General features: G+C 36.6%; 1 protein-coding gene across 51 annotated transcripts in view; it reads left to right on the top strand.

The window, feature by feature from the left end:
• Positions 1–12,649, top strand: part of svilb (supervillin b) — a 125,124-nt gene that overhangs the window by 76,593 nt on the left and 35,882 nt on the right. For 29 of the 51 annotated variants that reach the window (NM_001443373.1, NM_001443371.1, NM_001443372.1 and 26 more), the window contains 3 exon segments: positions 1,977–2,553; positions 6,270–6,762; positions 8,540–8,666. In NM_001443373.1, the coding sequence (NP_001430302.1) occupies positions 1,977–2,553; positions 6,270–6,762; positions 8,540–8,666 (1,197 nt within the window). 51 annotated transcript variants of the gene reach the window in all.

Raw genomic sequence — 12,649 nt, 5'->3', positions numbered from 1 at the left:
AGCTGTTTTATTGTGGTTTATGACAGAAAGGTTCTCATTTGTCCAGCTTCTTTTGCGATGTATGCACTAGTTTTATATTAGTTTATATTGGTTACGTGGCGGACATTGTGCTCTCTCGCTCTCGTTAACATGCTTAAATACCTGTGCTATATGACAATATAAAAGCTGTTTAAGTGCTCATGTTTGAGATTTAAGGTTTGGGACTCTGCTGAAGATGGTTCTGAAATGAAAGTGTCAGACTTGACGTCATTCCCTACGATTTTTAATGACGTGCGACTCGCATTGACAGGTGAAAATCCGATCTACCTGCTTAAACTGCAGACATGAGAACACAGATCCAATTCATATCAGATAAATTTCCACATATGAACAAGGCCTGAATCTGATTTGAGTAAATCGGAATCCATGTGATTTGTTCCTGCTTACTCGCACATGGGCCTTATCTGATCTGTGCTACATGGGAGAAAACAATCGGAATTGAGTCACTTGAACAGTGCAGTGTAAATGCGGCCGTAGTTACTATTTATAGTAAGTAAAGATGAGTTACGTTAATTTTGAGATACTTTTGCGCAAATTTTTTCTTACCAGGCTGCGGCTTGATCTCTTTCAGAACGTATTTTTACTTTCTTTCTTTTTTTAATAGAGGAGTTCTAAAATTAACAATGCGCTGTAGAACCTTTATTTACCTTTAAAAAAAAATCTCACGTTCTATTTTAAAAAAATAATAACTCAATTATTATGGCTGCGTCCGAAACCGCATACTTCCATACTATATAGTACGCCAAAATCAGTATGCGAGCCCAGTAGTGTGTCCGAATTCCTAGAATTCGAAAATCAGTATGCGAAAAGTACCTGGATGACTTACTACTTCCGGCGAGATTCTGGAGTGTGCATCCCATGCATGCTGCGCTATCCCATGAAGCCCCGCGAGAGAATTCATGAATGGAAGTAAAGCGACGCAACTGACGCAGGTAGGTCACGTGACCATGACAAAATGGCGGATGTAGTACGTCCGAATTCCATTCATACTTTTCACAATCATGATGTATAGAACTTACTTTTCTAATGGCCGAGTAGTACGGTTAAATTCAAATGCAGTACCTACTGAGTAGTAGGCGGTTTCGGACGCAGCCTATGACTTATTTTTAAAAGTTTTGACTGTTATATTTTTCTTTTGGATAGTTAGGGTAGATTTTGGGCCAATAGATTGTTTTGTTTGATTTATTTCTATTATTTGGATGCCGCCCGTGTCTCATCTCTCTAACTCTCCCATCTATCTGTTCATCTCATGTCTCATGTCCCATTTGTTGTCTAAATTTCAATGTATCCTTGTAAATATTTAATGTTTTTCCTATATACATATTTTTGCTTTTATTATTATCATTTTATTTGTAAATAAACTCACTTTATTGCATTTAGTTAGTCTTGGTATTTTGTCCCTCTTTTGTTGATATTGTGTGTTGCTTATGTGTTTCACCCAAAATTAATGTTACTCTCCTTCCCCTTGACTTACCATCTTTAAAATCGTAACAAATGCGTTACTTAATACACGTTAGTTACAGTAATATTATCATGTAACTCTTAATACTTGTAATGCGTTACTCTAAACACCAGTGACAATATCATTTTTGAAAGGTGAACTGTTTAATTAAATAAATACCACTGTGCTTGTAAAGAGAGCAAATCAGCCATCAGACATTTTCTTTTGAAAATGTGTGTGTTGTCTTGTATTATAAATGGCCAGAACTTGATGATGATGATGATGGTGATGTTGAAAAATAGTTTGCTGCATGCCTGAGAAGTTTACAGATGAGACTGATTGCTATGCGAAGCACATCCAATCTCTGCAAGCTGCCTCTGAATCGTGCGTCCTGCATATGACCTCTGACCTCTGAAATGTGAACACCATATAAACCTCATCCTAAAATACTATTACTCTCTCTCTCTCCCCCCTTCATCTCTCTCCATCTCTCCAGCTGCAAAATGGGAGCATGAAGCTGGAGCCTCTCTCCGCATCACTGGTCCGCTCTGTTACTGCCGTCACCGCCCAGGCCTCTGTTGCCACGCTAGCATCCGCTTCCCCATCAATGACCGCAGATGTTCGCATGGGGATGCCCGTGGCTCCGCCCTCCACTCAAGCCTCGCCCAATCAGACGGCACCCGCTCCGCTTCCGGCCTATGAGAGAGGAGTGCGCTACTTCAGTCTTACAGAGAGTGGGGAAAATCCCACACCTGATGTCCAGTCTCCGCCCCCAGCAGAGCCGCTCAGCCAATCGGCACACGGCAAGGGCGGGGCTGCATCAATTCCAGCCAATAATGAAAGTGGGCAGAGGGGAAGAGCGGGGTATTTAGGCAGAGAGGAGAGAGAGGCAGATCTCCCCAGTGCGGCTTCCCCTCCGCACACGTTCACACACACACCTCCTCATGGCAGGGGGGATGCAGAGCTGAGCGGCCCCAGACACTGGGAGAAAGACGGCACACATAAAGAGGGCTACCTTTCACCAGACGCCCAATACACGGCAAGAGGAGCCAATACAAGAGCCATCGTCTCAGGTAATTGAGGGTGTGTGAACCAAAAAAGAAAAGATTTTGTTTTTAGCGTTCAGCGTGTGTGCAAAATGCAGCCGGCTTGTGATTGGGTTAACTGACATGCTGCTGGAGTCGAATGTGATTAGCATAATTTATCATAAATCAAGCACGCGGCTCTCTTTGTCTGAGCCGCACCAAACTAATGATGCTGAAATGAATCAGGCTGAAGGCGAAGTGGAGCGAGGCTTTTGTTTGCGCTCATGGCTGATACTCTCCGCTGGTCTGGAAGCCTGAGGGGTGTGTGTCTGTGTGTGTGAGTGTGTGGGCGAGCTGTTTTATAGTGGAGAGGGAAATGAATGAATGATAGGAGTGGTACACATGCAGGCGCTGATACAGGAAGGAAAAAATACAGGGAGGTTGTTGGGTTCATGTCTAGCACATGTTAAAGGATGGATATGGAGGCTTAATGCGACAGTGGCTTTTTAATGTTTGTGTGGCTGTGGTGGTTTCGACTGCTGGCTGTTCATGTGTGTCGGGTATTGATTGAACACTATTATAAACATGAGAGACTGTGTGGGTGTGTGTGTTTGTGTGTGTGTTTGAGCTGATATGTAATGCAGCTATAGGTTTTTGTTTGTAGTTTTTTTTTGGGTGTATCTGGTGCATTGAAGATTGTGGTCATACACAGATCTTCTGCTTGATCAGTTTGTTTATTCTGATTGTTTATGATGTAATTCATGCTAGTGTAAGTGCCTCTGGCTTTAGGGTCAATATCATGGATCATGTTGAGTGTGTTATGCAGGTCATAATTTCACCTCCCTACCCATCTAAAGAATCTTTCAGGGACTGTTCACCAAATTTTGATTTCATTAAACTTAATATGCAACCTCAGTTTTTTTGTGTTAATTCTCAGATCTTAATTCTTTTTATTTTATTAAACTACAAAATAAAGAAATACAAAGTTTTGATGGGAAAAAGAGCTGTGAATTCTGTCAAAGATGTAATGTACAGTAAATAATGTCACCTTCCAAATGTTAACCACAATATTTAAATGTACATTTACATTTATTTACATGTATGTATGTATGTGTGTGTGTGTGTATATGTATATATATATATGTATGTATGTATGTATGTGTGTGTGTGTATATATATATACAGTTACAATGTATATATATAATATACACAGTTGAAGTCAGAATTATCAGCACCACTGATCTATTAACTCCCCTGTTTGTTTTTTCCCTCAATTTCTGTTTAATGGAGAGCAGATTTTTTTCAACGCATTTCTAAACATAATAGTTTTAATAACTCATTTCTAATAACTGATTTCTTTTATTTTTGCTATGATGACAGTAAACAATATTTACTCGATATTTTTCAAGACACTTCTATACAGCTTAAAGTGACATTTAAAGGCTTAATTAGGTTAACTAGGCAGGTTAGGATAATTAGGCAAGTTATTTTATGTCAATGGTTTGTTCTGTAGACAATGAAAAAGAAATATGTAGCTTAAAGGGGCTAATAATATTAACCCTAAATTGGGTTTAAATGAGTATTAACTGCTTTTATACCAGCTGAAAAAACAAAACAAATAAGACTTTCTCCAGAAGAAAAAATATTATCAGACATACTGTACAAGTCCTTGCTCTACTAAACATAATTTGGGAAATATTAAAAAGAGAAAAAAATCGTATATATACAGTGCTCAGCATAATTGAGTACAGCCCATATTGAATATTTTTCTCCATTTCTAAGTGAATATAAGCAATGTATTTTGGTGTATTTAAACAAAACAGATTTATTAAACAGATATATTTATTCAAATAATATTTTAGTCAACAAACATACTAAGAAATTGAAAGATAATGCAATTAAATTCTAGCAAAAATTAGAAAAAAAAATTACATCCTACAAAATTTCATCTAAATTTGTTACATTTTTTTTTACTTCTCTTGATTTTTCCTCTTTTTTTAAAATTTGTATTTAATATTTTGCTCTAACATGTAAGTTTGGGTACACTAGTTTTTTTACCATAATCGTAAGTTATTTTGTTAGATAAGCTCCAGATTTGGCTTTAGTACTGACTAATTTAATGTATATGCACAAGTATAATATTGTATAGTTTCCTATTAAAAAATTTAATTTAAAAGAGAGATTTGTGAAGGGTGAGGGTATTTATGCGGAGTACAAAATATAGATGCCATGCAGACTCCTGGGACACAAGAGACTTGCATCTTGCAAAAATGATCATAATAGGTTCCCTTTAAAGAGACTTTAAAAGAGACTCTTTTTGGAAAGATTTGAGTAGATATATACTGTACAGTTAACATCAGAATTAATGAAATTAACTAATTAATTAATTCCCCTCTAAATTTCTGTTTAATGGAAAGAAGATTTTTGCAACACATTTCTAAACATAATAGTTTTAATAACTAATTTCAAATAAATTAAATTGTTAATTCCATTAATCCAAAAGGTCAAGTCATGTAAGTTCATAATTTTACCCTTTTTTTTTTGAGTACAAAATATTTTAGTCCAGTGTTTTGTAGATGCCATGTCCAATTTGCATGATCTCTTCCCCTTTTCAAAACTCTGATTCTGATATGCTTCTCTACTTAATTATATATATATACATTTTTTTGAGTAAATAATTAAATAATAAGTAAATAATAATAGAATCGGTAAAAACGATGAGTGCAATCAGGTAGTACAAAAAAACTTCTAAAACATAAAAAAATAAAAAATGTAGGGATATAAAGGGATTTAAAGAATGTTTAATTGTCAGTTGTGCCAACAAAAACGTTTTTAATATTTCTAGTTTCTTTTGGTCTGTCTGGAAAGAAATATAGTAAATTTTTTAAAGAATACCTTTTATGCTAAAAGCACTTTTATAAGTGGTTTAAACACAGTTGTGAGGCAACAGTGTGTGAATATAACCAGCAAATCATCACATTTATATACAGTAAAACATACACATTTTATATCAAAGCCTAAATTGATTAGTTTCAAAGAGTTTAAAATATTATGTGTATGGGATTTTGAGCTGAATCTTCACATACACGCTTTAGGGACATCAGATATAATCAGGGACGAAGTGGGACTCTTTTTCAGCCCTAGAGTTTCAAGCCTTAGACCGGCCCACCTCAGTTCACCACTGATTATATTAAAATAAGGTCATTTCCAATTCAGTTTCTAATTACACTATCACGTCTTTTTTTTTTTTTTTTTGAGAAAACAGCTGTTTTAGAACTTCAAATGTTCAACAACCCTTACAGTATTATATGTCTTAACAATAAAAATGGAAAAAAAAAATGTTACTCAAAAGAGGATTGAACCCGGGTTGGCAGTGTCATAACCTAACGTGCTAACCACTGTACCACAACAGCTGCTCATTGAATGGCTAAAAATAGATAAAAAGAGCAGAGCTGTAAAAATAATAAAAAAGAAAGCTGTGGTCAAGTAAATAAATAAATAATTTTTAAAAAGTGTGACTGCTGAGAGCAACAGATTCTGGAGCTAGGGACACCGGCCCTCGCGGCCAAAAAACAGACCGGCCCACTGGGAATTCTCCCGGTCCTCTCGATTAGCCAATCCGGGCCTGGATATAATATATTTTACATATTGTAAAAAGGCGCATAATTGGTCCCCTATAAAACAGACTTCTTTTAAAAAGACTTGAGTATGTGTATTTTACATGTATATTTGTTCTCATGCTGGATCTCTCTGTGTTTCTCCAGATGTCCCAGATCCCAGTGTCCCAGTGAGGGCTTTGAGCAGCACTGCAGCCTCCTCCAGAAGTTCATCACAAACCACACACTCACTCTCTCACCTCCAGTCTTACACTCCTCCACAACCTCAACCCAAACCAGCGCAGCACCCTCAAATCTACACCCGGCCTCAAACGCAACCTTACAGCCCACCGACACCATCACAAACGCTCCACCCGGACGTCCATCCAGCGTATCACGATCTTCAACAGCAAACCAGAGTCCCACCGCAGACTCAGCCGAAACCACAGCCTTTCCTTCCGCCTCAATCACATGCATACATTTCTCCTCCGCCCAAAATACCTCCTCAAACCCAGCCCAAACCCCAGTGCTTCATCCCGCCTCAGCCTCAAGAGGAGATCGTGGGGAAATACGGCCCGTCGGGAGCCGCCGTCTCCAAAGAGCCAAAACCAGAGGTGCAGGAAGATCCAGAGGCCATGACATCAATGTCTATCAAAGAAAGGTGTGTTGAAAGTGTATTGATTGAAGTTTCAGGTCAACTGTGATGCTTGAAGATACAGTGCTCAGCATATATGAGTACATCCCTCTCATATCTATATTTTAAATAATTATTTTTAATTCACCTTATTCTTTACCGACCAGCGGGCGCAGTCTTTTTATTCCTTTTGGCTCGAGACTTTCCGCCGGGGTCATTCACTTCCATTCATTTTTAGACAGTGAAAACGGCTTGTTTCACTGTTTGATGTTGCAAACTGATATTTTCTTATCATATTATTCTACTTGGTCTGTATAGTAATGCAAACATTTGTTTGTAGAGCAAGTAGTTTGACCGTTTTCTGCCGTTTATTATTCCTAGTAATTTCTCCCATAGGCGACTGAATCGGAAGTTCTAAAACAATTGCGAAAACAGGCGCACAACCGCATTTTAGAATAAGGTCAGTACAATATAGTTTATTTAATACTGAAGCCAAACGTACCTGTTTCTAAAGATGTTCAGTGACTAAAATATTAATTTAATAAGTGAAGTTTAATTTTAAACTAATTTCGAGAGAAGTGCTCATGATTGACCCAGCCAGCCCACATTAGCTCATCATGATTTTCCAATCAAAGGATCCTAAGTCACTATACAGTATATATGCTCATTTTTTTCCTACAACTATCTTCGCCTGGAAGAAACCCCACTCCTCCCCTTCTTCCACCTTTATCTAGAATGGGCGGCATGGTGACCCAGTGACTAGCTCTTTTGCCTCACAGCAAGATTACCAATTTCGTCGGGTCCTTGCTGGGTCATCTGGAATGTCTTTGCGGAGTTTCCATGTTCCCCCCATGTCCGCGTGGGATTCCCCCAGGTTCCCCGGTTTCCTCTCAACGTCCAAATATGCTCTAAATCAGGCGTGACCAACCCTGTTCCTGATTATCGACCTTCCTGCAGATTTCAGTTGCAACCCATATCAAACACACCTGCCTGTAATCATCAAGTGCTGTTCAGGCCCTAATTAATTGGTTCAGGTGTGTTTGATCAGAGTTGGAGCTGAACTTTGCAGGACGGTCGATCTCCAGGAACAGGGTTGAAAACCACTGCTCTAAATTATAGATAAAATAAGTCTAAATGTTTTTTTTTCTAATGTCCTACTCTCAGGAAGTTCACCTCGGCCTCTGCAGCTTAATTTCCCCTCGCCCCATGAAAGGGGGAGGAGCCCTGGGCCTGAGGATCCCTTGAGCTCAGGGGTCTCTCACGAGACAGCACGCCAAACAAGCTATGTGATAAATCATGAGCTAAGTGTGAACTCTTGAAATGTATTTGTACAATCAATTTATTTAGTTCAAATGCATTTAATATATTACCATGCCATAATACCAAAATAATTCATAAAAAAAAAAGCCAGCAGATGATCGCCATGTTAAAAGCACACTAACAGGCATTTATCTGCGTAATAAAGATTCATTAGAGTGTGCTGATGTCTGGATGACTGGAGCTCTTCCCCTTCTGTCTTGTCTTATAAATGAATCTGGGTCATCTCTGCTCTCCGCGAGTCTGATAATGCGGACTGCACTATTTTCCAACTCCCAGCATTCCCTGCAGGCCAAAAGCAAATGGGTGTAGACAGAGAGACTGAGCCGCGACATCATAATATCCGTGATTTCTACAACAAACAGGATCCCTGGAATAAAGTGTCTCAGTTTTATTTTACATTTGAAATACAGTAATAGCGCATGGCTTTTCTCAGTGTGAATGTCTTCAAGATGGAAGGAAGTAGCTAATGTGTTTTGTTTCTCAGGTTAGCCATGTTGAAGAAAAGCGGAGAGGAAGATTGGAAAAACAGAATCAATAAGAAACAGGAAGTTATACAGGAAGTAGCATCTGCAAGCGAGAAGAGCGGCCCGATATGGGAGGAGCAGAAGAAGGTAAGAAACATCAAATCTGCAAAAGCATAATTTTTTTAGTAGTGCTGGGAAATTATCACGATTAATCACATCCAAAATAAAAGTTTGTTTTGACATAATATACAGTGTGGGAGGCTACTCCGAGCTCCTAAGTCCTCCCGGGGAGGATCATCCTCCCATTCAACATGTCATGTCTTTTTTTTTTCTTCTGGGAAATATATTCTAAATGAGCTGTAGACATGAAATTAAACCAGATTTTGTTAAAATCCCAAACAATACAAACATCTAAAAAAAATTATGTGTAATAACAATAAAACTACAGAAGTAGAAAACACTGAACAACTGAAACGGCAGCTTAAAGACGCCTCTCATATGAAGAATGAAGTCACATGAATTGCTCAGTTGTATTTTTTTATGGACTTGAACAGGGTGTAAAAATATTGATGGTTCTGTGGGTCTCGTCTATCAAATCTGATCTTTAATTAGTATTTTCTATTGGATTCAAGTTAGGTGATTGGCTGAGCCATTCTACAGCTTGATTTTCTTTCTCTGAATGGATTTGCGAGTTTCCTTGGCTGTGTTTTGGATCATTGTCAACCCTGGTATTGTCTTCATTGTAAAGTGAAGTAGATGCTGACAACAGGGAGTGAGGATACAAACAAAGTTTATTAAGAATGGTCGTGCAAGCAACAGTCAAGACTGGGGCAAACAGATGTATTAGGGATGCACAATATATCGGCAGCCATATTGTTATCCATAGATAAATGCTATGTTTTAGATTATCGTTATCGATCTGATGTCTAAATTAGGCCGATATCTTTGAGCAGATAAATTACATTATTGTACAGAACTGCCTGCCTCACACATGCATGGGCGGAACTTGTTCAGACTTGTCCAGTGCACTATAATGGAGCTCTCCTCACAGTCACATTGTTTATTCCTTCAAAGTCCGTCCTTTCGTCATTTAGTATTGCTGTGCGTTAATAACTCAGTAAGTAACCATGTTTCTTATCATAGTAGATATGTTTGATTGAGTGCCATTGTGCATTTTGCTTTAAATCGCCTCAGGAGAAATATTACATGTGTAAACATAATAATAGTAATTTACATAATAAAAGTAATTTACTGTATTTACTGTATGTGTTAAGTAATAAATAGTGCAGGGGTCAATAACCTTTTTTAACCAAAGAGCCATTTTTTGTCACTTTTAGTTTGATATATTCAAAATCTGATAATTTACTATTAATATTAATAATAAAATAAAAAAATTCAATAACGGTTACTGTATTTAGATTTCAGGAAAAAATCAGTATTTTTAAAGTACGTCTCCTAAAGTTTTCATCTGGAATATTAGCGTATAGTTTATAATTCCATGCGTTATGTTTTTATGTATTTTTTATGTGTTCTTATCTGCATCTTTGGTTCCAGTCAGATGTTATTTAGACCTTTAGAGATTTTACTTAGTTTTTCTAATTATTAAATTTCTGCGTGTTGCATTTTACAAAATGTTTAAGCAAAAATTGCATTATATTACTAAGACATGATCAGGATGAGTTACAAATCAAATTAATCAGTATTTTTATTTTGGATATATTTAATAAAGCTCATAGGTAGCATGAATCCATTTAAATGCATAAAAGCAATACTGTACTAAGCGTAGTAATACAAAGCAGAATGGATTCATTCTTTTATGTCATTTACACCAATAGTTGGCCATAAATGTGTTGAATATGATGCATTTAAACTTAAATTTAAATGGAGACATGAGAATGATGGTTTTGACCAAATGGAAGCACATTTAGAATATGTAAAAGCTCAATTGAATCCATATGGACTTTTAATATGAGAGAAAATAGTAGTAAATTTCATAGGCCCTATTCACATTTCTGGGTTTCTCAGTAGCTGAAGTCGTCATAGTTGGGTAAACTTAGAGCGCAGTGAATGGGAGAGTGCAACAAATATATTTTTTTAAAATCCTTTTTGCTGAAATAATAAAAGAAAAAACTCCACGATGGTGTCATCAAGACTTTCAGAAAAAGGAAAATATTAGTGTCTAATAACGGCAGCCAGAAGAGAGAACTATGTTAAATTTACTGTCCTGCCCTCATAGTGCTGCATTACAAACACCTGGCAAAAGCAGTATTTATTTATTTATTTTTATTGTTAACTTGATATACTAAATACATAAATGCATATAAATCTACATATGTTTGTTTTAAATTAAAATATTAAAACCTTTTAAGGATTTAAGATTATGGTGACGATTAAACACTTCTTACTTTGTGAAAAGGGTCCATTTTTAGGTGAGCTACACTTCATCAAATCTGTGAATAAGATGTTTTTTTTTTTGATTTGCGAATAGTAACACATTCCTTTACTCTCACAGGCAGAGCTGTGAATTGACTGCCTAATGTTTTAAAGCCTGCACTTTATTCAATCTGATGACTCATTTCACAAGCGCGCTGTAGTAAATTGCATGGCGTTCGTCTTTTCAGACCCTGTGTAATTTCCAGTGTTTAAAATAGCAGCTACTGTGTTTCTGAGCTATTGTGAAACTCTCGATTCAGCAAGTACAAAGGTTAAAAGTGTTTTTAGGTCTTGGTATTTTAGACCCACTCATGCTGCATCTTCTGTGTGTAGGATGAGACGTTTACTCGTGAGTTCAAGTCATCTGAGCAGCTCTGGGTAAGCACTAGCATCAGAGATGGTCCAGTTTGGCTTTAGCTGTAAGCTGATTGGCTGACCTGCTAGTGCGAGCTGCATTTTGATTGGCTGTTTCTTGAAGCACTAATCCTGCTTTGCTGCTCACTTTTTGCTTATTTGGGTATTTTGCACACGTTAGATAAACTAACAATCAGTAATGTTATCATAACCTTTAAAAATCTTTCATTTCAAGATCTACTACACTCAAAAAATGATTTCTGTTGGTTGTTCAAACTACTCATTTAAAACGAGCTGAATCAACACCATTCTCAAGGGTTTTTTTGGGACAGTTTATTTGTTTTATGTTCAATCTACTTAAATTTGTAAGGACAATTAAGTTAATTTAATCAATTTGTGTTGGGACAACATGAATGTTTTATGTGGAAGCCAGCATTTTTTTTGCAGTGTATTTATTTTTAAAATGAGAAGCTGTACCTGTTAAAATTAGTTAAACCACTGTAACCTAACATGAATAAACAATGTTTTTTTTTGTCTAGCATTACAGTAAGTTACCTTATTGTAGAGCATTTTAGTTTGCTTCTTTTAAAAACGGCTGCTGAATTGTTTGGAAAAATGTTATAATAGATTAATGAATAGTAGAATCTGCATGTAACTGTAACTCGTATTCAAAGTCAAAATCTAATGTTATGAAGGAAACATCTTGTCGTTATAGATGGACTTGATCAGTTTTTTCTTTAACTAATGAGAGAACACGTAACCTTAATTTAGAGATAAAATACATCCAGGCTGTTGTCTTTATTCTGCAAAACAACCACCTGGATGTTCTTTATCCTGCTTATTACATGGCTACTTGCCACAAAACATAAAAATAAAAAAAAATTGTTTATTAATTCTTTAATAAATAATCACAAAAATAGCTGAATGAAGCATAAACTAACATACGTACAGTATTTTTCAGTCACAAGATGGTGTCAAACATTAAAAAACAAAACCGGTTGTTGTCTGGGAATAACATACCCGGGTTGTCTTAACTGACTAATCAAGTGTTCCAGAGAGCTGTGTAATAATCCCAGTTGTAATAACAACTGCTTAAACTAATAACACAGACTCACCTGCGAACTTTAAATCATCTTGGTTGTCAGTGAATAGGTTTACATCCAAGTTTACACACATGCATATCTCCCTTAATATTCTCTTCGCTCTTGTGGTCTAAAACTCAATTGCTGCTGTTGTATATTTTACAACTACAAACATTTTTTTTAAAGAGAAACATTCAATAAAACATTAAATCTAATCTGAAATTCCGGAAGTAGAAATACTAAATCAGTATTTTATTATTA

The sequence above is a fragment of the Danio rerio genome, chromosome 2 (genome assembly GCF_052040795.2).
Source record: "Danio rerio strain M-AB ecotype USA chromosome 2, GRCz13ab, whole genome shotgun sequence".
NCBI classification, from domain to species: domain Eukaryota; kingdom Metazoa; phylum Chordata; class Actinopteri; order Cypriniformes; family Danionidae; genus Danio; species Danio rerio.
The sequence above is the reverse complement of the archived record's forward strand: the minus strand, read 5'-3'. Positions and strand labels throughout refer to the sequence as shown.